This window comes from Diabrotica virgifera, chromosome 2, assembly GCF_917563875.1.
Source record: "Diabrotica virgifera virgifera chromosome 2, PGI_DIABVI_V3a".
Classification (NCBI taxonomy): domain Eukaryota; kingdom Metazoa; phylum Arthropoda; class Insecta; order Coleoptera; family Chrysomelidae; genus Diabrotica; species Diabrotica virgifera.
Window position 1 is genome coordinate 273,118,673 of NC_065444.1, and position 22,126 is coordinate 273,140,798.

At 33.4% G+C, this 22,126-nt stretch overlaps 1 protein-coding gene across 1 annotated transcript in view; it reads left to right on the forward strand.

Moving 5' to 3' along the window:
- LOC126880630 (leucine-rich repeat protein soc-2 homolog) overlaps positions 1–20,866 on the forward strand; it is a 32,123-nt gene extending 11,257 nt beyond the window's left edge. Inside the window, exon 4 of the mRNA XM_050644650.1 lies at positions 3,238–20,866. Coding sequence (XP_050500607.1) covers positions 3,238–3,699 — 462 coding nt within the window. The 3' untranslated portion in view covers positions 3,700–20,866. The remainder of the gene's footprint in view (positions 1–3,237) is intronic.
- The last annotated feature ends 1,260 nt before the right edge of the window (positions 20,867–22,126 follow it).

The window sequence follows — 22,126 nt, forward strand, 5'->3', positions numbered from 1 at the left end:
ATTTTAGTTAAATCTGACAGTTGTCACATTTTATTTGCAATTTGGCATAAAAACAAATCAATTGCGTTTATTGCATTTATAAAATGGTATTTTCTTTGATTTGTATAGTCTTATAAATTGTACAGATTATATTCGTAGATATATTATACACTCTGGACCAAAATTAACCGGCCACCATAAAAATGGGTAATTTTTGATGTCTTATATCTCCTAAACCTGTTGTCCGATTTAAGTGATTTTTTTAGTATGTTATAGCCTTATTCCTTGCCAATATGGTTATAATAATATTGTTGCTAAACAGATAAATTTTCATTATATACCGGGTGTACGAATCAAACTTTTTTTTTCTTAAAGTTTACATCACCCTGTGGAACATTCTAGCATTTGAAGAATACTCAAATTAAAACATAACTATAGCCTCATGCTTTCTCAACATTTTGTTGTTTGATTGATTCGCTTATGTTGGATAATAAAAAAGTTAGGTGCTTTAACAACTAGACATGCTTTTTATCAATAGAGCGTGTTTTTAAAAAAATTTCGCAAAGTTTAAGGAGTAATTGTGCATGAAAAATAATGACAGTTTGCTTTATAAACTTATGTCCGCAAATGCTTCGTTTCCGAGATAGGGGGTGTTGAAATTTTTCTGACAAACTGACGATTTATTTATTGCTTTAAAACCGGTTGAGACATGCAAATGCAATTTGGTGGGTTTTACGACGTAGTTATTGCATTTTTTTGACATACAAATACGAATATAATATTCACCATTGGCGCGCATACGGGTAATATGAGCCATCATATTACTCGTATGCGCACCAATGGTGAATATTAAATGCTTAATTGCATGCCAAAAAATGTGTTATCACTACGTATTAAAACCCACCAAATTTTATGTGCATGTCTCAACCAGTTTGAAAGTAATAAATAAATCGTCAGTTTGTCAGAAAAATTTCAACACCCCATATCTCGGAAACGACGCATTTGCGGTCATGTGTTTATAAAGAAAACTGTCATTATTTTTTCATGCAGAATTACCCCTTAAACTTTGCCAAATTTTTTTAAAAGGACCCTGTATTAATAAAAAACATGTCTAGTTGTTAAAGCACCTAACTTATTATTATCCAACATAAGCGAATCAATCAAACAACAAAATGTTGAGAAAGCATGAGGCTATAGTTAGGTTTTAAATTCAGTATTCTACAAATGCTAGAATTTTCCACAGGCTGATGCAAACTTTAAGAAAAAAACACAGTTTGATTCGTACACCCGGTATACAATGAAAACTTACCTGTTTAGCAACAATATTATTATAGCGATATTGTCAAGGAATAAGGCTATAACATATTAAAAAAATCACTTTTTTTTGTACCTAGGATCGGTATTACAGAGTAATGGAGAAATAGATGAAGATGCATGCAGTAGAATTAGGGCTGGATGGATGAAGTGGAAAGAAGCGAGTGGTGTGTTGTGTGACAGAAAAATTCCAATGAAGCTGAAGGGAAAATTCTATAAAACAGCCATAAGACCGGCTATGATGTACGGAACTGAATGTTGGGCAGTGAAAAAGAAAGAGGAACAACGAATGCATGTGGCGGAAATGAGAATGCTTAGATGGATGAGTGGAGTGACAAAGAAGGATAAAATTAGAAATGAGTATATTAGGGGAAGTCTAGGTGTGGCACCAATTGATGCCAAAATGAGAGAGCATATGTTAAGATGGTTTGGTCATGTTCAACGTCGAGACGTTAATCACCCAATACGAAGAATAGCTGAAGTGCAGATTCCTGGAAGGAGTAGGAGAGGAAGACCAAAGAAGACCTGGGGGAGGCGATAAGGCAGGATATGTTGGTAAAGGGGATTAACATTGATATGACCCAAGATAGAATTGTGTGGAGAAATGCAATTAGGGAAGCCGACCCCGCATAGGGATAAGGCAAAGAGAATGATGATGTTGTTCTGAAGCTATTTTCTTGTGGCATTTTTATAATCAAGTACAGTGGAACCTCGATAACTCGGATTAATCGGGACCACGACCGATCCGGGTTATCGAAAATCCGAGATAGCCGGAGAATATGGTAAAAATTAATAACATACGGTATACTTACAGATAAACTCCGTTAGAATTGAAATAACATGAAATATTTTTATAAATATGCACAGTACATATTACCTACTCATTACAATTCTAAAAAAAAACCAAACCCAAACAATACAAGACACACAATACTAAAGACCATTGTTTATAAAAGAATTTTTTAAATAGTCTTTCCTAAACAATGCTGACAGTTTGAAATAAAAAGGAATAGATACTGCAGACAGCTGGCTGTTGTTTCTGCGGCGTGTACTATAAGTAATTTTTAATCTCGTGTTCAAATTACACACATAAGTACACGACACAGAGAGTCTAGACACATTATCTCTCAAATATTATATTACATACACTTTTATTGTTGAAAGGATTGTCTGATAATTAACTATTTTGATTGGAAATAAGCCACAATTAAATTGAAAAATACAAAATATTGAAAATCAAAATGTTTATCTGATGAAAATCGGTCCGGGTTAGCCGGACTTCCGGGTTATCGGGGGCCGACTTATCGGGGTTCCACTGTATATTCAAATGGGAAATAAGCCACAATTTTACCTAAAAATGATTTTATTAACGTTTCGACGCCCAAGTCGGGTGTCGTTGTCAAAATACAAAATAATATTAAATAAACAAAAATGTTGTTGCTTAGTAAAAAATTCTTCTAATAATTTATTTAATCTGACTCATTTATATCATTTTTATATAAAATCATTTTTAGGTAAAATTGTGGCTTATTTCCCATTTGAATATACTTGAGAATGGTGATGATATTAAAAAAATCACTTAAATCGGACAACAGGTTTAGGAGATATAAGATATCAAAAATGACCCATTTTTAAGGTGGCCGGTTAATTTTGGTCCAGAGTGTATATAATTCGTAAATATTTTTTTTTTCGATTATAGTGCCATCTATCGACAACTAGAATAAATGTTATAAATGTCTGTAAACACGGACGTGCCTTTTTTCTGTCACATACAATTTAATGCGTTAGAAAGAAATCGAAAAACTGTGACGCACTGAAAGATGCCTATGAGAAAAAGATTACTGTGGGAACAAGGATTGTAGCCTTAATTTTATTTTTTTTAAAGAAGTTTTTTTTTATTTCTGAAAATTTGTGATGTATTATTTATTTAACCAATATTTTCAGGTGTTAGTCCTTTCCAACAACCTCCTACGTAGAATCCCTCCCAGCATCGGCAACTTGCGCAAACTCCGTGTCCTAGACTTAGAAGAAAACCGCCTGGAGCAGCTACCCCAGGAAGTAGGCTACTTAAAGGAGCTCCAAAGGCTCATCATCCAGTCCAACCAACTGACTTCTCTACCCAGAGCAATCGGTCATCTCACCAACCTTGTCTTTCTCAGTGCAGGCGAGAACAATCTGGCGTATCTTCCAGAAGAAATCGGAACCCTCGAAAATCTAGAATCGCTATATATCAACGACAACCCGACTCTACATAATCTTCCATTCGAGCTGGCTCTTTGCTCTAATTTAGGAATTATGAGTATAGAGAATTGTCCTTTGTCACAGATACCGGCGGAGATAGTAGGTGGAGGGCCTTCTTTGGTGATACAGTATTTGAAAATGCAAGGACCTTACAGAGCTATGTGATGATGCAATTAGTGTTGCTTTAATTTTCTTCTTTGTCGAGAAGACTCTTTGTGATTTTAAGACGACTGTTAACGAAAAAGGACTAGGCGAGACTGTTTAGTTATTGAATTTTGCAGCTAATTTAGCGAAAACCAGGTTTGATTTCAATTACGAATTTTTTCAGGGCCATCAGATGTCACCAACCATTCTTGTTTCATCCAACCATCTATATTCCGTTTTTGACCTGCTATTCTTAAGTCCTCCTTTAGCTTCACACATTCAATAGCCCTTCTCCAATCCTCCAATTTCTCCATTTCATTGTTCTTATCTTCTAACACGATACTAGACGGAGAGACAGCGCTGAAAAATCTCTTTGAATTTACTAAAGCTAGATTTTTCACAGTTGATTACTGTGATTGTGTAGAGAAACATACTGCGGTCGGTCAAGCGAAACGTAGAACAGGGGTAACTGAGAGGGTATCAAAGTTGCTTTCCTACGAAGGTAATTAAATCCATTTACTTAGGCTCAAAATCAGTACACACATTCTAAATTGAATATAAATAAAAGTTATTATAGTCGGTCAGCTGTATGATGGGACAGAGCCGGTCGGTCGACCCCAGTCAATGTAACAGGGTTATTCACTATATTTTGACCCCCTTGTAAACTACTTTATTTACAGAATTAGAAAAAAATGTAAAATACAAAAGTTATTCAATTTTTTAATTATGATTTTTTGACATATATATCGTACTAGTGACGTCATCGATCTGGGTGTGATGACGTAATCGACTATTTTTTTAAATGAGAATAGGGGTCGTGTGCTAGCTCATTTGAAAGGTTATTCAATTCTCTATACAGTACTGTAATCCTTAAGATCATTATTTATACAGGGTGTCCAAAGAAATTTTTTTAATTAACAATTAATTTAATTCAAAAAATTTTTTTTGACACCCTGTATAGTTAATCATGTTAATGTTTATATTACTGTTTTAAATTAAAATCCTGATTACATAAATCATGTAATCAGGAATATTTTAACTGTTTCTAAATTAGTTGCTTTAATTCTCTTAGATATTTTTAGACATTTATCTAATAGAAATATTTCTGATTTTCTCGCCTAGTCCTGTAAGTCTATTCGATTTTTTTATCTTTGTATTTGCAATGAGTTTTATATTTAGTAGTTTTTTGAAGAAAGAAGATTACTGGTGCTGTAAAAATACTCATTTGAAAAGTGAAGTTATTGTTTCCAAAAATGAACGTTCGATGCCAAATCTGTTTTTAGATTTTATGTTGTTTTTATGTATGTAGATAATTTTTAAATATACGTATTCTATATATCTTATATGTGCAAAATATGTTTTTATTTTTTAATTTAAGGCTGGATTACCAGTAGTCTTCTTTGAATAAACAGTATTGTTGTTAAAAGAATAGACCAGTCTTGCCAAGAATCTACAAATTTTTATGTTTTTAACATGTCTACCCTTTGAAACCGAGCGCTTTCACACTAACTACACTTCTCCAAGAAATTAACACACTACCTTAAAAGTTGGTCAATTTTAATATCTCGAATTTCCGTTCGGAGTTGTCAAAACACCTGTTGTCCGATTTAAGTGATTTTTTTAATATATTATAGCCTTATTCTTTAACAATATCGCTGTAATATTATTGTTGATAGACAGGTAAATTGTCATTGTATACCGGGTGTACCAATCAAACTGTGATTTTTTCTCAAAGTTTGCGTGACCCTGTGGAATATTCTAGCATTTATAAAATACAGTCGAACCCGCTTATTGGAATAGCCTTCGTGCCAAGCGAAAATATTCCTCTAACCGGGATATTCTAATACCCGATCATTGATGGCTGGTAGAAATAAGTGTACCTACTGAATAGAGCTACATAATAATAGTATATACTATGTATGTACCTACATTTACATTATATTTATATGGTTTTAGGTCCTTTTATGACAATGATACAGCAGTGTAACTTATTTTATTAAAAAACCAAATTACATTTTCTGTGCATAAATCCATTAATAAGCATGAAATGTGTGCAATATGGACACATGTATATATTATCTTATTTAAAATGTATACGCCAAAATTACTTCTCATTTTTTTTAAATCTTTAAGTTATACAAATTAGAAAAAATTACATTGAATTGGCCCTCCAGAAACCTTCTTATAATATTACAAACGGTTAGGACTTGCCAAATTGGATGAAATATCCACAAAATCGAAAAAATCTTCATCTTTTGCCTCATCTTTCGCTTTAATATTGAGTTGGGTGGTTTCATTGTTTTGTTCTAAATCTTCAGTATCTTCGAAAACCGATAAATTATCGTCAAAAGAAACAACTCTTAAATATATTCGTCCTTTATTTTGTCGAATTCTGTGTTTTGATGAATTGGCCGGCAAAAAACGGATTGTTAAAATATTCAAACTCCTGTCGGGTTTATGGACAGGGCGGTTATCAATAAAAGAGAACATTTCTATTCTTGTCTGCCATTGTATTGTCGAAGTCAATAAACCATTAACCAATAAAAGTTAAATTGCAACGAGGTGGGTCGCAATAGAAATTTTTACAAGTTTTGTGAGACAAGTAAAAGTAGGTATTTTATGGCCTGTTGTATTTCGTAAAAGGGTCCAACTGGTGCGTAATAAAGTATTTATTATCTGAAAAATATAATAAACCAGACATAATTTTAATTTTTTTGGAAAATATGAATAAAAAGTTGTTCGTCCACTTGAATAATATTCGATTAAGCGATATTAATTCATTAAAACGTATTCCTATAAGCGGATAAATTTATTAAGGAGTAAATAGAAACGTTTCGGGACCTCAAATTTCTATTCCTTAAACCGGGATATTCCTATAACCGGTACTCTAATAAGCGGGTTCGACTGTACTGAAATTAAAACCCAACTATAGCCTCATGTTTTCTTAACATTCTGTTTTTGATTCATTCGCTTATGTTGGATAATAAAAAAGTTAGGTACTTTAACAACTAGCCTTGTTTTTCATCAATACAGGGTGTTTTTAAATACGTATAGCAAACTTTAAGGGGTAATTCTGCATGAAAAAATAATGACAGTTTGCTTTATAAACGTATGTCCGCATATGCTTCGTTTCCGAGATAGAGGGTGTTAAATTTTTTTTACAAACTCGCGATTTATTTATTGCTCTAAAACCTGTTGAGATATGCAAAGGAAATTTGGTGGTTTTTAAGAGGTAGTTATTTTGCATTTTTTGACATACAATTAATGGACCAAGAGCTCAACGTCGGAAAAAAATTATTTTAAAACAACTGGTTCTTTAATATATTATTCCCTATGCTTCCTCGAACACCGTACCGGTCATCTGGCTGCTGATACAGGTTGCGTTCATTACTGCGCAGCACATTTGTACAGGTAAACATATCGAATTTAAAATTATTGTAAGACGAAAACTTATTTTGTCATTACTTTTTAAACATTATTAGAAATATGAACTATAATTGCCAGACATTTTTGTGGTTTAAAAAGTATGTAATGACAAAAAAATGTTTCGTCCTAAAATAATTTAAATTTAATGTACATGGTGATTGATGAGTGTGATAAAGCTCAGTAGATCCGCTATAGTAATAGATAGCAATAAAAGTTGATAACAAAAATTGTAGCCAACTTTCAGCTTTACATTACGAAAATTAGTTAGAATGTTACAGGGTGTTCGATAATATAGTGGCAAACCAAACTTGTGTTTTTTTTTTAATGGAACACCCTATATTTTATATTATATTCAAAATTCTCTTAACTTTACCATCACAAAAATATAAAGGTTTGTTATGTTATATAGGGTTTTTACAAAGTTATTACCAATTTTGTATGAAAAACGTAACAAGTTCAGCTCCCTGTATAAATAAAAATAAGCACAACAGTAATGGTTTACTGGTGCTATTTGTTGATTGTCAAAATTTATAAAAATGGTTGATATTGCTAATTTTCCTTATATCGAATACAGGGTGAGTATTTACTTTTCTCAAAAATTTTAAATCGAACATTTATATATATATATTTTATATCACCATCGAAAAGTATCATTACCGTACTTTAATTTTTGTATAATATTCCCTATGCCTAAATTTGTTAGTTTTCGAGATATTTTCATTTTTCAGAGCAAATTATTAATTAAGGTGTTCTATTTAAAATTACTGAGAAAATAATGTACTTGCGTTTTGACTCATCCTGTGTTCGATATAAAGAAAATTAGCAATATCAACCATTTTTATAAATATTGACAATCTACAAAAAATATGGCACCAATAAACCATTGCTGTTGTGCTTATTTTTATTTATACAGGGAGCTGAACTTATTACGATTTTTGTAGAACATTGGTTATAACTTTGTAAATACCCTGTATAACATAACGAACCTTTATATTTTTGTGGTGAAGTTAACAGGATTTCGAATATAAAATAAAATATAGGGCGTTCCATTTAAAAAAAAACATAAGTTTGGTCTGCCACTATGATATCGAACACCCTGTGACATTTTAACTAATTTTGTAATGTGAAGCTCAAAGTTGGCTACAAGTTTTGTTATTAACTTTTATTGCTATCTATTACTATAGCGGATCTACTAAGCTTCTATCACACTAATCAATCACCCTGATTTTGTATTTACCTGTACAGGTGTGCTGCGCAGTAATGAACGCAACCTGTATCAGCAGCCAGATGGCCGGTATGGTGTTCGAGGAAGCATAGGGAACAATATATGAAAGAATCAGCTGTCTTAAAATAGTTTCTCGAAAACGTTGCTAGCTCTTAGACCATAAGAATTTTATGTTCACCACTGGCGCACATATTACCGACCAGGTGGAAGATGACTTAAGTGTACGAAATTGGAAAACTAAGGCGAAGGTTAGGAAGGAATGGAAGCTATTTCTAGAATAGGTCAAGACGCACCAGGGACTGTAGAGCCAATGCTGATGATGATGACTATTTGTTTGACTTTAGTTTTTGCAATATCCAGTTATTTTTGAACAAGAGTTTTATAATAAGCAAAGAAGATTAAGTTATTATGTCGTATTCTCCTCAGTTTTTGATAAAATATTTCCTCTTTTCGTATGGCTGTGCAATAAATCGAACAAACCTTGGCAAGACCGATCTATCTAATATTTTGTAATTTCTCTCAAAAACTTCTAGAATGTTTATTAATATTGCTATTCAACAGACATATAGCGATCAAGACAGACAAAAAAATTAGATTTAGTAACGAACTGACAAAGTTTGGCATGAAAAAATTAAAGCTATGTGTCTGCCCTAATTTTTCAAGTTGAAGATTCTCATATTCTTTTGTGAGGAACTAACGCGCACAAACATTTTTCTTCCTCCAAATATTATTTGAAAAATGTCGTCGTTTCAGTAAACACGTTTTCTTTTCTTCTAATGCATTTTTTGAGGAAAAATTTTAAGAATATTTAACATTAAATTAACAGTAGGTACTCGGAATAAATTGTTTCCTAATATACATCGTCGCTGATTTGCAAAAAGGTGCCAAGTGACATTTTATTCAAAATAGGGCTTATGTGCGAAAATGATAGGTACGAAGGTTCTACCTATTCTGTAAAAAGGGGTCAAGTGTATTACTTATTGTTGTTGAGATAGTCTCATAATTTTTTGGTGCCAAGTAACATTTTTTTAAACTGGTTGTGTAAAAAGGAGCTAAGTTCCACTTAGTAAAAATATAAAAATGTTACTTGGCCTCTTTTTGCAAATCAGCGACGATATGGTGACCCTTGTGAACGGTGAAGTCATCAATAATTTGCAATATGCGGACGACACAGTACTACTACCTTCTACTCAAGAAGATCTGCTAACATTACCTACTTGATAGTGTCGTTGAGCGCTGTAAAGAAGCAGGTCTGGATCTGAACATACGGAAAACCAAAATACTCTTAATAAGTAAACAACAATATACATATATTATAACCGTCTATATATGTAAATAGTACCAAACTTGAGCAAGGTAATCAAATTTGTTAACTTGGATATCATTTAAATTGTAATGCAGAGAGTCGCGGAGAAATTAGATCCAGAATGGAGCAGACCAGAGGCGCTTTTAGAAGGATGTCCTAGGTATTATATAACAGAGACCTAAAATTGGCATTGCGGATCCGCCTACTTCGCTGATAGGTATTCTCGGTCTTACTTTATGGTGTCGAGTCCTGGACTGTGAATAAAATCGATATAAATCGCCTTGAGGCTTTCGAAATGTGCTATAGAAGAATTTTAAAAGTTTCTTGGGTGGAGAAGATTCGAAACTCCTCGATACTAGAGATGTTGTAAAAGTATCTAGGCGTTACAAAGTACTCGTTACTTACTTATACTGAAAGTAACGGATCCTATACAGAGAAGCAAATCGTTACTTTGATTACTTCGTACCAATCGTATCAGAGCGAGTAACGACTATTGTATCTACTTCGATTACTCTGATTACTTCGTACCAATCGTATCCGAGCGAGTAACGGCTATTGTATCTATTTTGATTACTCTGATTACTTCGTATACGAGTAACGACTATTGTATCTACAACCAGTACACTTGATTACTTTCTACCAATCGTATCCCAGCGAGTAACGGACGGGATCGGTATTTTACCGAGTGTTATCGAATACCGTTATCGGTATGAAGCGTTTAAGGCTGTGAGGGTGAGGAGAAGATAGAAGATGAAACAGAGGGAGGTATAATGGTATACGTAAAATATGTAATGTAAGTCATTAACAAAGATCGAATGCAAGAACCCTATATTTTTATCTAGATCTACGCCATTTGCCGATGTAGATTAGATAGTAGATCTTGATATATCGGAATACCTATACAAAATACCTACCTACCGAGAAATACGATTCTAGATATGATTGCCGGTACTCAAACACAAAAGTAATCATAGTAATCAAAGTAACGAATACTGTAAATGATTACTTTATTCAAAAGTAACGATTTGTAACGAATACTCGAAAGTAACTATAATCAACATCACTACTCAATACTAGAACGTCCCAGCAAGACTAATGATATTATAAAAAGCATCAAGAAGAGAAAGCTGGAGTATTTCGAACATGCAATGAGAGGTCCCAAATAAAGGTTGCTACAAAATATTATGCAAGGGAAAATATCAGGCAAACGCAGTCCAGAACGAAGGACTTCATCGTTAAAGAACTTGCAAGATTGGTATGGTATTGATACAAGATAACCAAGATAGTAACCAACATTTTAAAAGGACATGGTAGATGGACAAGAAGAATCAACAAGGTGGTGGACAAGAAGAATCAACTTTAGTGACAAGGAAGTTCGTTATATCTGTTATAACATATGCGGTACCAAACAGAGATTTATAAAAATAGAAGGTAAGCGTCACATTTTAAATTAGTTACATAACACTTTACCGTTTTAATAAAACACCCTCTATTTGATTTTAAATGTAAAATCCGCTTTAATTTCTCTTTACAACAATGGGTGCGTTCGGACGACCACAGCGGCTGGACAGCTGAGTAAGCGATAGCTGTCAGACGACACCGCTGGAAGTCAGCTGCTGAGAGATTTATTAAGCTTTCCCTATTAGCGCTGGATACAACCACTAAGCTGCTTTGTGCTGACAGTCAGCCGGGGTTTGTCCTGGTTGGGTCAGAGAGAGCAGCATATGTGCCTCCTGATGAGAGACTAATAAGTTTCGAAATCGGTAGAGGTGCTTGCTGAACTCTCTGATTGAACTAGAATACAATGCAGCTGTAGTTTCGTGTTGCAACAAAATTGAAAATGGTTATTCATTTTTTCAATCCAAAGTTGTTTTGTGTTTATAGTATTTAAAAAGTTATAACCAAATTTGATATGAGGCTAAAGAAAATCATATTCTGGGTGGTTTTTTATCATCGATCAACTTATAATAAACTTTGCAGTGACACTGCACGTTGACTCGTACATATACCTACCTTGGAATAGTCGTCAACTCGAAATGGGATCAAACAACCGAAATACGATCTAGAATTGAATTGAAAAGGCCAGAGCAACATTTAACAACATGAGAAATATATTCACCCATTCCGACATATCTCTCCCACTAAAAATACGGCTGCTAAAATGCTATGTATTTCCAGTCTTGCTGTATGGCGCAGAGGCATGGACACTAACGGAAACATTAATGAGGAAGCTGGAGGCATTCGAAATGTGGGTGTATCGACGTATCCTCAAAATATCCTGGACGACTCGCACCACCAACGTAGAGGTATTGCGCCGAATGGGAAAACAAAAAGAAATTTCTTTCACAATTAAGAAACGGAAACTTGAATACCTCAGTCATATTATGAGACATGATAAATATCATATACTCCAACTGATAATACAGGGTAAAATAGAAAGCAAGCGGGGACGCGGAAGAAGAAGACACTCATTTCTTCAAAACTTACGCCAATGGTTTGGACTAACGTCGATCGAGTTATTCAGAAACGCCGCAAACAAAATTAAAATTGCTATGATGATAGCCAACGTCCGCAACGTACAAGACACATGAAGAAGAAGAAGTGACACTGAAAGGACGTGACTTTTTAGTCTTCCAACGTGCCCTTCGTCAAAGTGTCAAATTCTCTTAAATTCATCGTGTAACCTATGGAAAAGTAGCCAACATGCAAAATCCGTTCTACAAACATATCTGAGTACATGAACGGAGTCACCATAATATGCTGTTTATTTATTTCAAACAACCATACGAGTCCATCTCACGAAACGGACTAAACGACGCAATGAGATCACTAGGAATACCAGAAAAACTGATACGATTAGTTAAAATGACGCTAATAGAGTCAATGAAGTCATGATAGAAGGAAGTAGTTCAGCTTAACGTCAATAGAGGACTAAAACGGGGATACAGGACCTGTCAACAGACTTATTCAACCTAGTTGTGGAAAAGATAATTAGAGGAGCCAAGCTCCAGACAAGGGGCACGATTTTGCAAAAAAGACAACAGTGCGTAGCTATCGCAGATGACTTGGTGTTTCTGACAGTTCAAGAATGAAACTTCGAATAATGTTCACAAAAGAAAAAGAAGCCAGAAAATATGACCAGAATATATCAAGAAAATGCCAAGTGTATGGAAATGAGAGGGGAAAAGGACCAATTAGAGAGAGGGAGTAGAAATTTGAGTAGGTACCTTGGAGTAGCAAGTTGCCAATAGAGGAGGCGAAGAGAGAGAGATAGTTAAATGATTGTTGAAAGGTGTGAAAGCAGTAGGATCATTAAACACATCATTGAAGGCAAAACAAAACGTGTCCAGGGCAGCCAAGATTCGAATTTATGATATAATAGTAGGACCAACGGTGTGTTTGCATGTGAAACTTGGAATATGAATCAGGAAAAAAGTTGGAGACTTGGGAAAGAAAAATCTCCATTTCTGGAGAGAAGAAATGAAGGACCTGAATAAGTGGTAGAATGTGGCCATGACTTTCGAAACCAAGGGCCTCTAATGCCTGTACTGCTATTATGGATATAAACATGGTCACATTGTTCAATGTTGCCAATCGCACTGCGATTCGTTGGGAACTGAGTCCTCCGATCAGTAACAAAGAATTTTAATAACGAAAATAGAATATCTTCCATACTAGACGAAATACTGCGGAAAAACTTGTGTTGCGGAAAGTAGTATGAAAGCAACATAGTATGAAATACCAGAGTTGAAATCTGTTATAGAACTTTGACAATTAAATTACCAAGTCTAGCACCTACTGCGCAACTGTTTTAAAACTACAGTCCGAAACCGATTGCACCCGCAATTATTTTGTTATCTCGGTAGCGTAAAACGGGGATTCGCCCACGATGCGATACGCCTGAAACTGGTTTCCAACTAGTGTTCAACCGTTATTTTAAAACAGTTGCATCGTCGGAGCTGGATCTAACAGTTACAAAATGACTATCAATTTTTAGTTTTAATGTGCCATATTTTATTAATACGCACTGTGTTTACTGAAATCGACCGAAAAGTTAAAAAAACATTGTTTCTAGTCTAGAACTCCCATATCATATGAATGAATCTTAAATTATTTTTAGACGAATAAAAAACAAAATGACTTCCACGTTTGTGAAGATGTAAAGGCAAAAAACACGACAAAAGAGAATTATTAGTCCATACAATGAGTGTCATAACTATACAGGATGTTGAAAATGATAAATCTATTATTATCTTTCGGATCTTTTTTCCTGACACTGCTATTGAATACATTTTGTCAGGATTTCTTCTGAACATTTTTTCATATCATTTGCGAAGCTATTTTGTTGTCTATTATTTTTTTAATATACAGGCTTGGTATAATAAACCCCAAAGAAAAAAATCTAACTGATTAAGGTCCGGAGAGCGAGCAGGCCACTCTGTGAATTCTCTAGGTTCAATTACGATTTGGACAATTTGCATTGAAAAAATTTCGAACCCGTCGATAATAGTGGGGAATCGCTCCACCTTGTGGGAACCAACAATTTTGTTGTAACTAGCCATTCTGTTGAAGTGCAGGAATAATTTGGTTATTTAGTAGATCTAAATACTTGTCACCAGTCAAGTGTCCATCTTGGGCAATTAAAAGGACAAAAAGAAGAATCTTGTGAACTTTTTTGGGTGTAAATCAAGCTTTTAAAAATTTCTTTGCAGTTTTTAAATAAAACTTGAATTATATACAGATCTAATCTCTAATCATTTTTTCGACTTACATAATTCGAAAGTTTAGGTACACAGAGTGCAGTAACTAAATTTTTTAATATTATTTCAACTATTCGATTCATTATTAGCGAGATTTAGGAATCACTGTTGATTAGATATGTAGATCTGTTGATCTATAATTTGATATTTCTAATGCATCATATTTCTTCTAAATACAACACATTTTCAACAACCTGTATATTAGTTTAAGATAACCAAATCATTTTTCATCGCGAGTTTCGATACAGAAATTCAGGTAAGCTAGTGATATTAAGAAATTAATCTATATGTATATCATCATATAAATCATTGTATGTTATACATAAAAAATTTCTGGAAATACGTGTCGTTTCTAAAATAAAAATTATTTTTGTGGTAAAGGATTTTTGGAAAGCTACACTTTTTTATTTAAACAAAAAGTAAATATTTTGGAATAATGTTTGAAGTTATAGTATGCTAAAAAAGTACGAACAAATAATTATTGATCTACTTATCGTGTAATCGAGTTTCCTTCTATTTTGTCCAACACAAGTTACATATTATTTTAGTAATGTTTTCTATTTTTTAATATTACAGTGTCATTTTTATAATGGAGCTCTAGTTGTTCATTGCTGGATACAAGCTAAGATACAGTCATTACAAATATTTTCAAGTGGGCCCCATCCATTTATTAACTTTTATTTTTTGTTTTTTTTTTTTAGTTATCTCTCATGGTGTTCTTAGGCCATTTTTTGGCCTAAGGTCTCTGGTCTTCGCCTTTTTTGGCTCCTGGTTTTTTTGGAAGTGCAACAAACTCAGACTTTAGCCATTCTGTTGGTATTTCTCCAGAGTTGTATATGTTGTTGAATATCTTTGTGATTATTGCTATTGATTCGTTGTCCATCAGTTTGAGTAGTTCTGCTTTTATATTATCGGGACCTGGTACTTTGCCATCCTTTACTTTATAATATTATTTGAATATTTGTTAAACCAGAGGGCTCCAGTACATTATATGAATGAGATTCTTCATTTATCATTTCTGTTAACATCTGCTATGACAAAAGTGTTCATTATATTTTCTTAGAAACCAATGAAGAAAATAAGGACAATATTTGCAATGTTTTTTCATATAACCTTTTTCGGTTGAATATTTTGTTAAGTATGCATTCATTAAATATTGTATTTTAGATTATTCAGATCATACTGACACGTTTTTTGTAGTTGCAGCTTTCCAAATATTGAAAAATTGTTAAAATAATGTGGCCAAAATATCATAAAATGATAAATTTTCTTTAAATGTTTATCTAAATTCCAAAAGCGATTTATAAATATTTAAAAAAGTTGTTATTAAAATTCGCTGTGCAATAGTTGTTTTTATTTTCCAGTCATTGTTTGTGTTTTTAAAAGTTTTTAAATTTTGGAAATGTAGATAAATTTTATTGTCTTCAGGATTTGGTGGAATTAATTTAGTACAGTCTATCAATAGTCCAGTCGTCAGAGGCAAAAATCGCGCAACATTTATTTATTTAACAGCTTTATAGAAACTGACTTCATTTGCAGCAAAATTCAAAAAATATGTACGAAATATATACCTTTAATATTAGACCAGGACGGATGTGTTTTGAGGTGGATGTGAGAGGTGGCATTCGGATTTTTGCAGATAAAGTTAGATGACACCTTCAGTAATAATAATTGACTTATGCTCCTTCTCAAGTATGCCCGGAACATTAATAAAAAAATTTAAATATTTAAAAATTTCGAAAAATATCGATTTTTTTCTACTTTCATTGCATATAACTTTAAAACGATTCATTTTGGAACAAAGTCGTAGGGAAAGAAAATAAAGATAATTGAATTTTGTATAATATACGACTGGTTTAAAATGTCTTGAATTATTTCCCTTTCTGCAAAATAGCAATAAATAGAAAATAAGGGGACAAAAAAGACTGTTTTTATTCAATGTTTTTCAACCACTTTGGTTGCATTTAGAACCTTCATAATTGACAGAAAATTCTTACAGCATACTTAAACCGTCCACCAAATTTCATTAAAATCGACCTAATAGATTTTGCATAATAATTTTGCAATCTAAATTTTTTTTAAAAAGTTCAAATTTTTTAAAAACATTCTGAACAAAAAGTAGACCATTTAGAAGTTTGCTAATTTTTTTTTACATATAAAGAGGTTCTCTACCTATCTAATACACTTTACAGAATTAAAATCGGATTAATTATGCGGCCTCAGCACTGTTTTAAAGTTATAAACAATATTTTGGCTTATAAACAAATACAGTGAGGACGTTTGAGTTGGAATAAATTCATTTTCTTGAGAATGGGAGACTGGAGATAAATCCCGAAACAGATCGATTTTTATTTTTAAATTATAATTTTTTGGCATAAATATCATACTAGTGACGTCATCCATCTGGGTGTGATGACGTAATCTAAATATTGGAACTAATTTAATTCAAAAAAATATTTTTAATTCAAACCCTGTATAAATAGGTATGTTAATGTTTATATTAATGAATACAAAATTGAATAGCCTTTCGATTGAGCTATCACACGGCACCTATTCTCATTTAAAAAAATCATCGATTACGTCATCACGCCCAGATGGATGACGTCACTAGTATATATACCAAAAAATTAGAATTTAAAAATAAAAATCGACCTGTTTCGGGATTTATCTCCAGAGACGCCTATTCTCGAGAAAATGAATTTATACCAACTTAAACGTTCTCACTGTATTTGTTTATAAGCCAAAAAATTGTTTATAACTTTAAAACAGTGCTGAGGCCGCTTAAATAATCTGATTTTAATTCTGTAAAGTGTATTAGATAGGTAGAGAACTTCTTTATATGTAAAAAAATTAGCAAACTTCTAAATGGTCTACTTTTTCTTCAGAAAGTGTTTAAAAAATTTGAACTTTTTTAAAAAAAATTATGATTGCAAAATTATTCTGCAAAATCTATCAGGTCGATTTTAATGAAATTTGGTGAACGATTTAGGTATGTTGTAAGAATTTTCTAAGCGAATTAGGAAAGTTCTAAGTGCAACCAAAGTGGTTGAAAAACATTGAATAAAAACAGGCTTATTTTGCCCCCTTATTTTGTATTTATTGCTATTTTGCAGAAAGGATAATAATTTAAGACATTTTTAACCAGTCGTTTATCATACAAAATTCAATTATCTTTATTTTATTTCCCTACGACTTTGTTCCAAAATGAATCGTTTTAAAGTTATAAGCAAAGAAAGTAGAAAAAATCGATGTTTTTCGAAATTTTTAAATACTTTAATTTTTTTATTAATGTTCCGGGCATATTTGAGAAGGAGCATAAGTGAATTATTATTGTTGAAGTTGTTACCTAACTTTATCTGCAAAAATCCAATGCCACCTCGCACATCCAAAAATAGACCTTTTTTCACAGATCCGCCCTGGTCTATATGTATTTTAAAGGTTTTTTAAAGGTAAATATTTTTATCGATATAACACTCTGATCATAAGATATATAAGAATTTTTACCCTCGGGTTGATACAAATTTTATTTAAAAAATTGATTTCGCGCGCATAACTGACATTCAAAATTGCCAGTCGTTTCAAGCGTTGTTTCTGAGAGAACGTTTCGTTCTGCTTTTTTGGGGTCCCATAATTGACATTCTCAGCAAAATTCAGTAAGTTCGTCTCGTTATTAGAGATGAAATATCTGACGACTGGACCTAAAATTAAGTAAACAAACAAGAGTTCGACCAAGGAACAAGAACAAAATGAACAAAAAAATTAAAAACAACAACAATTTAGAAAAAAACAGCTGCAGACCAAAGGTGAGGTGCATAAATAAAGGAAAGAAAAAGGAATATATTGTTAAAATTTGTCAAATAACCAAATAAATGTAAAGATTTTATAAAATTACCGATATAAGAACTCCAAAGCAAGGCAAGGCAAGGCTAAATATAATAAGTGAATCTAAACTAGGCCATCAAGAAAGAGGAAGATGGCCTTCTGAAATTTGAAAGAAAAATAATGATAACGATACTGGGCCACAATGTAACAAGAGGAAGAAGAACAAAAACACATTCCGAAATTGAAGAAAAATTAATGGGAGAAAATATAGTAAGATACATGAAATATCTTCGCTTAGAATTAATAGGACATGTACAGAGAAGCCCACATTCAGATATGTTGAGAAGGATAACTTTTTGGAAACTATGGCCAAAGTGTAAAGGAAGGCCTAGAAGAAGATGGCTGGCTGATGTAGACGATATAAGAGCAATGAATATTAAAAACTGAAAAATTCAATACAAGGACAGCAAGAAATAGAAAAGAGTCACGACAACAGCAAAGACACACAGCAAGCTATAAATGACATAGAGGAGTAGTCCACCTCACCCAAGAATAGGATTTTGAACACTATGGCGTTAGCTTTAATCCCTAGAGATTGTAATGCTTAATAAATTGAGGAGGTATCAATCAAAATCAATCATGAGTTAGCAGCTGTTTCATAATAAAAATGGTGGATCCTATTCTGTGATGTTTTCGGTTTCGCTTAAAAAAATATGTCCTGTTTAAAATGAATACACAATATTAGGGTCCCAAATCAAACGAGATCATGTCCATAGCTAGTTTCAATCATAAAACCACATGTTCATTTAGCTAATAGCATTGCCCGGATTTGGTCACGTGATCAAAATATTAGTAAAAACCATAGAAAAGTAAACATATTATAGAATGATATTCTATTCCATCTTACTGGAGAGCAACCAAAATCAAACATGTCCCATAAGACTTCAAACAAAAAAGATTATGTCCACGAATCCGGCACGAAATCTAATCAAATAAGAACATGTCCTTTTTTTAAAACGTATTTACAGGTTTATTTACACCTTCAGATTTAAAATATTTACTATAATAAGTTAATTTCACTAAATAAAATGATATATGCTAATTTTACCGATTTTCAGTGTAAGGTTATTTACTAAAACGTTTTTTGCGATTTCCCTAAAACTTTTAAGGTGGACAAGATTGGTTTTGATTGACACCTCCTCAATTAATGTAAACTAGGTCATAAAGTTACCAAAAATTGAGATAAACCAAAGTATTCCTGACCGTAAACAAAATTTTGTATCAGATAATTTGAGTAACATGAATTATTGCCATACAATTTAACCAATGACGTCTTAAAAATTTAATTCTTTACTATACTTTATTTCACGTTAAGAACGGAACATTGGGCTTATGTAGATCAGTGTTGCCAAATCTCTCAGGCACGTTTTACTACTAAACTGTCGATACCTGTACGATTCAGTCTAATTAGACGGCTTGGCATCGGCGCGCTTCTATCGTCCATAAGAAATACGTAGCCCTATCTCCACACCGTTCCGTTCTTAACGTGAAACGGTCTATCAAAATATTTTATTGTACAAGGTGATTCAGTGAAACGGTACGATTTGACAACGTTGCTGACGATAAAATAGAGGAGACGCGGGCTTGCGACGTAAACGTTGTGAATCTAGAGAGTGGGAAGTTTAGTTATCATGGAGACGTGGTCGGGTGAACAACGCGGATTTGCTGTGAAAGCTTATTACAAAAATGGTGAACGTTTTGTGCGTATACGAGTGTTTCGTTTACACTACCATTTGCCGCCCCGCGCTGCATTTCCGTCTAACATGGCTAGGTTAGGAACTTTGAAAGTAGTGGTTCAACATCACAAAAAAGAGGTGGCAGTGTCAGAACTGCTCGCACACCACAGAATATTGAACCGGTGCGGAATTCATTACACGCGAGTCCTCGAAGATCCCTGCGACGGCTCGCGTGTAATGGATGTCGCAGCGCTTCAATATTATGTGGTGTGCGAGCAGTTCTGACACTGCCACCTCTTTTTTGTGATGTTGAACCACTACTTTCAAAGTTATTACAAAAAAGGCTTAATAGCCATGTTAGACGGAACTGCAGTGCAGGGCGGAAAATGGCAGTGTAAACGAAACGCTCGTTATACACGCACAAATCTTTCACCATTTTTGAAATAAGCTTTCACAGCAAATGCGCGTTGTTCACAAGACCACGTCTCCATGATAACATGATGATAACTAAACTTCCCACTTTCTAGATTCACAACGTTTACGTCGCAAGCCCGCGGCTCCTGTATTTTATCGTCAGCAGCGTTGCCATATCGTACCGTTTCACTGAATCACCTTGTATTTGCTTATTTCTCAATATTTTTAAATTGTCCATCCGTCTACCTTTGAAAATTATTCATATATTTTTCAAGATGAAAACAACTATTATTTGTGTTAGAAATATTGTTAAATGTAAGAAAATAAGAACTATTTTAAAAGGTGATCTCTCGTCGTTTGTTGTATAAAAAAGTTTATTTTAAAATAATTGTCTGTGACAATTCCAAGAACAAGAAGCTGTTTATTGAAGTTAAGTCATTGTTGCATGAGATACATACCTGTTAGTTTGCTAAAAATGCTAATAAAATATTTTACGTGACTTTTTTTTTTTTGATACCTGGATGATCCGTAATATATTTAAATCTACAGTGTATAGCTCATTTTGAAAAGTTTTTAAGTACATTATCAAATGCTTATGAGAAAATGGAATTTATCACTTACCATTGCTCAATCTGCGATCCCTGGTCCATATAAAAGTAAACTATTACTTGTAAAACAGGCGGCTTTCCTTTGACGCGGGTTTCTCGGCCATAGAGATCTTTTTTCATCTTTTAGCTGCGCATATTTATAAGATACTCTACCTATGATGCAGCCCCAGAACTTTCATCGTCTTTAAGAGTGTCATAGAGCCTTCATTGAAGATAGCTGTTGAAATTTGAGTACCTAACGCAAACACATCCTTTCCTAAAAACGTGTGCTTAGGGACGATTGTAAAGGTTGTTTAATTATAAGACTCATCATTATTCGTATTTTTTTCCTAAGCAACGCTTTAAAAGATGTGTCAACTTCTCGAACACAAGTTCGACTATCTCCTGCACCAAGAGCCTGTTTAGGTTTGAATGTCTCCTTTTTCGCTGCATAACACCACAAGGCGATTGTAAGATTTTCAAACTTGTTCCTAGGTTTGACAAACTCTGTTCCTGGTAGTACATTCTCATTTGAGATCCTGCATCCTCTGGTGTTCTTCATCTAACAACTTTCTAAAGTACTCATACCATCTTTGCTTTATTCCAAGATCAGTTTTTAACACTCTTAATTTGCCGCACATGAGTCAAGTTCTTTGATGACTTTTGTCCCTGGATTTAGCAATGGTAATTATTTTATGGTACTTATCTTATACAGAAGACTGTAAAGATAACGATAAGAAGATGTACTGTATGGTACGTCTTATACAGAAGAAAACGTTGGGGATTACCAATGCGGATTTAGACCGGGCCGCTCTACTATTGACCAGATATTCACAATAAAACAGATAATGGAAAAATGCTGGGAGTTTGATCGTAAGCTTCATCAGATGTTCATAGATTTTAAACAAGCATTTGATAGAGTATGCAGGGCTAGACTGTGGACAGCGATGCAGGAACTTGGCTTTCCAAAAAAACTAGTCAGGTTGATACGGATGTGTATGGAACGGTTACGATGTAAGGTGAGAGTTAGATAACAATACTTGGAGACATTTGAGATAAACAATGGACTAAAACAGGGAGATGCACTTTCACCACAACTCTTCAACTTAGCTATGGAACACATAATCAGAAATGCAAGAATCGAAAATCCGACTGCAATATTTCATCGAGAA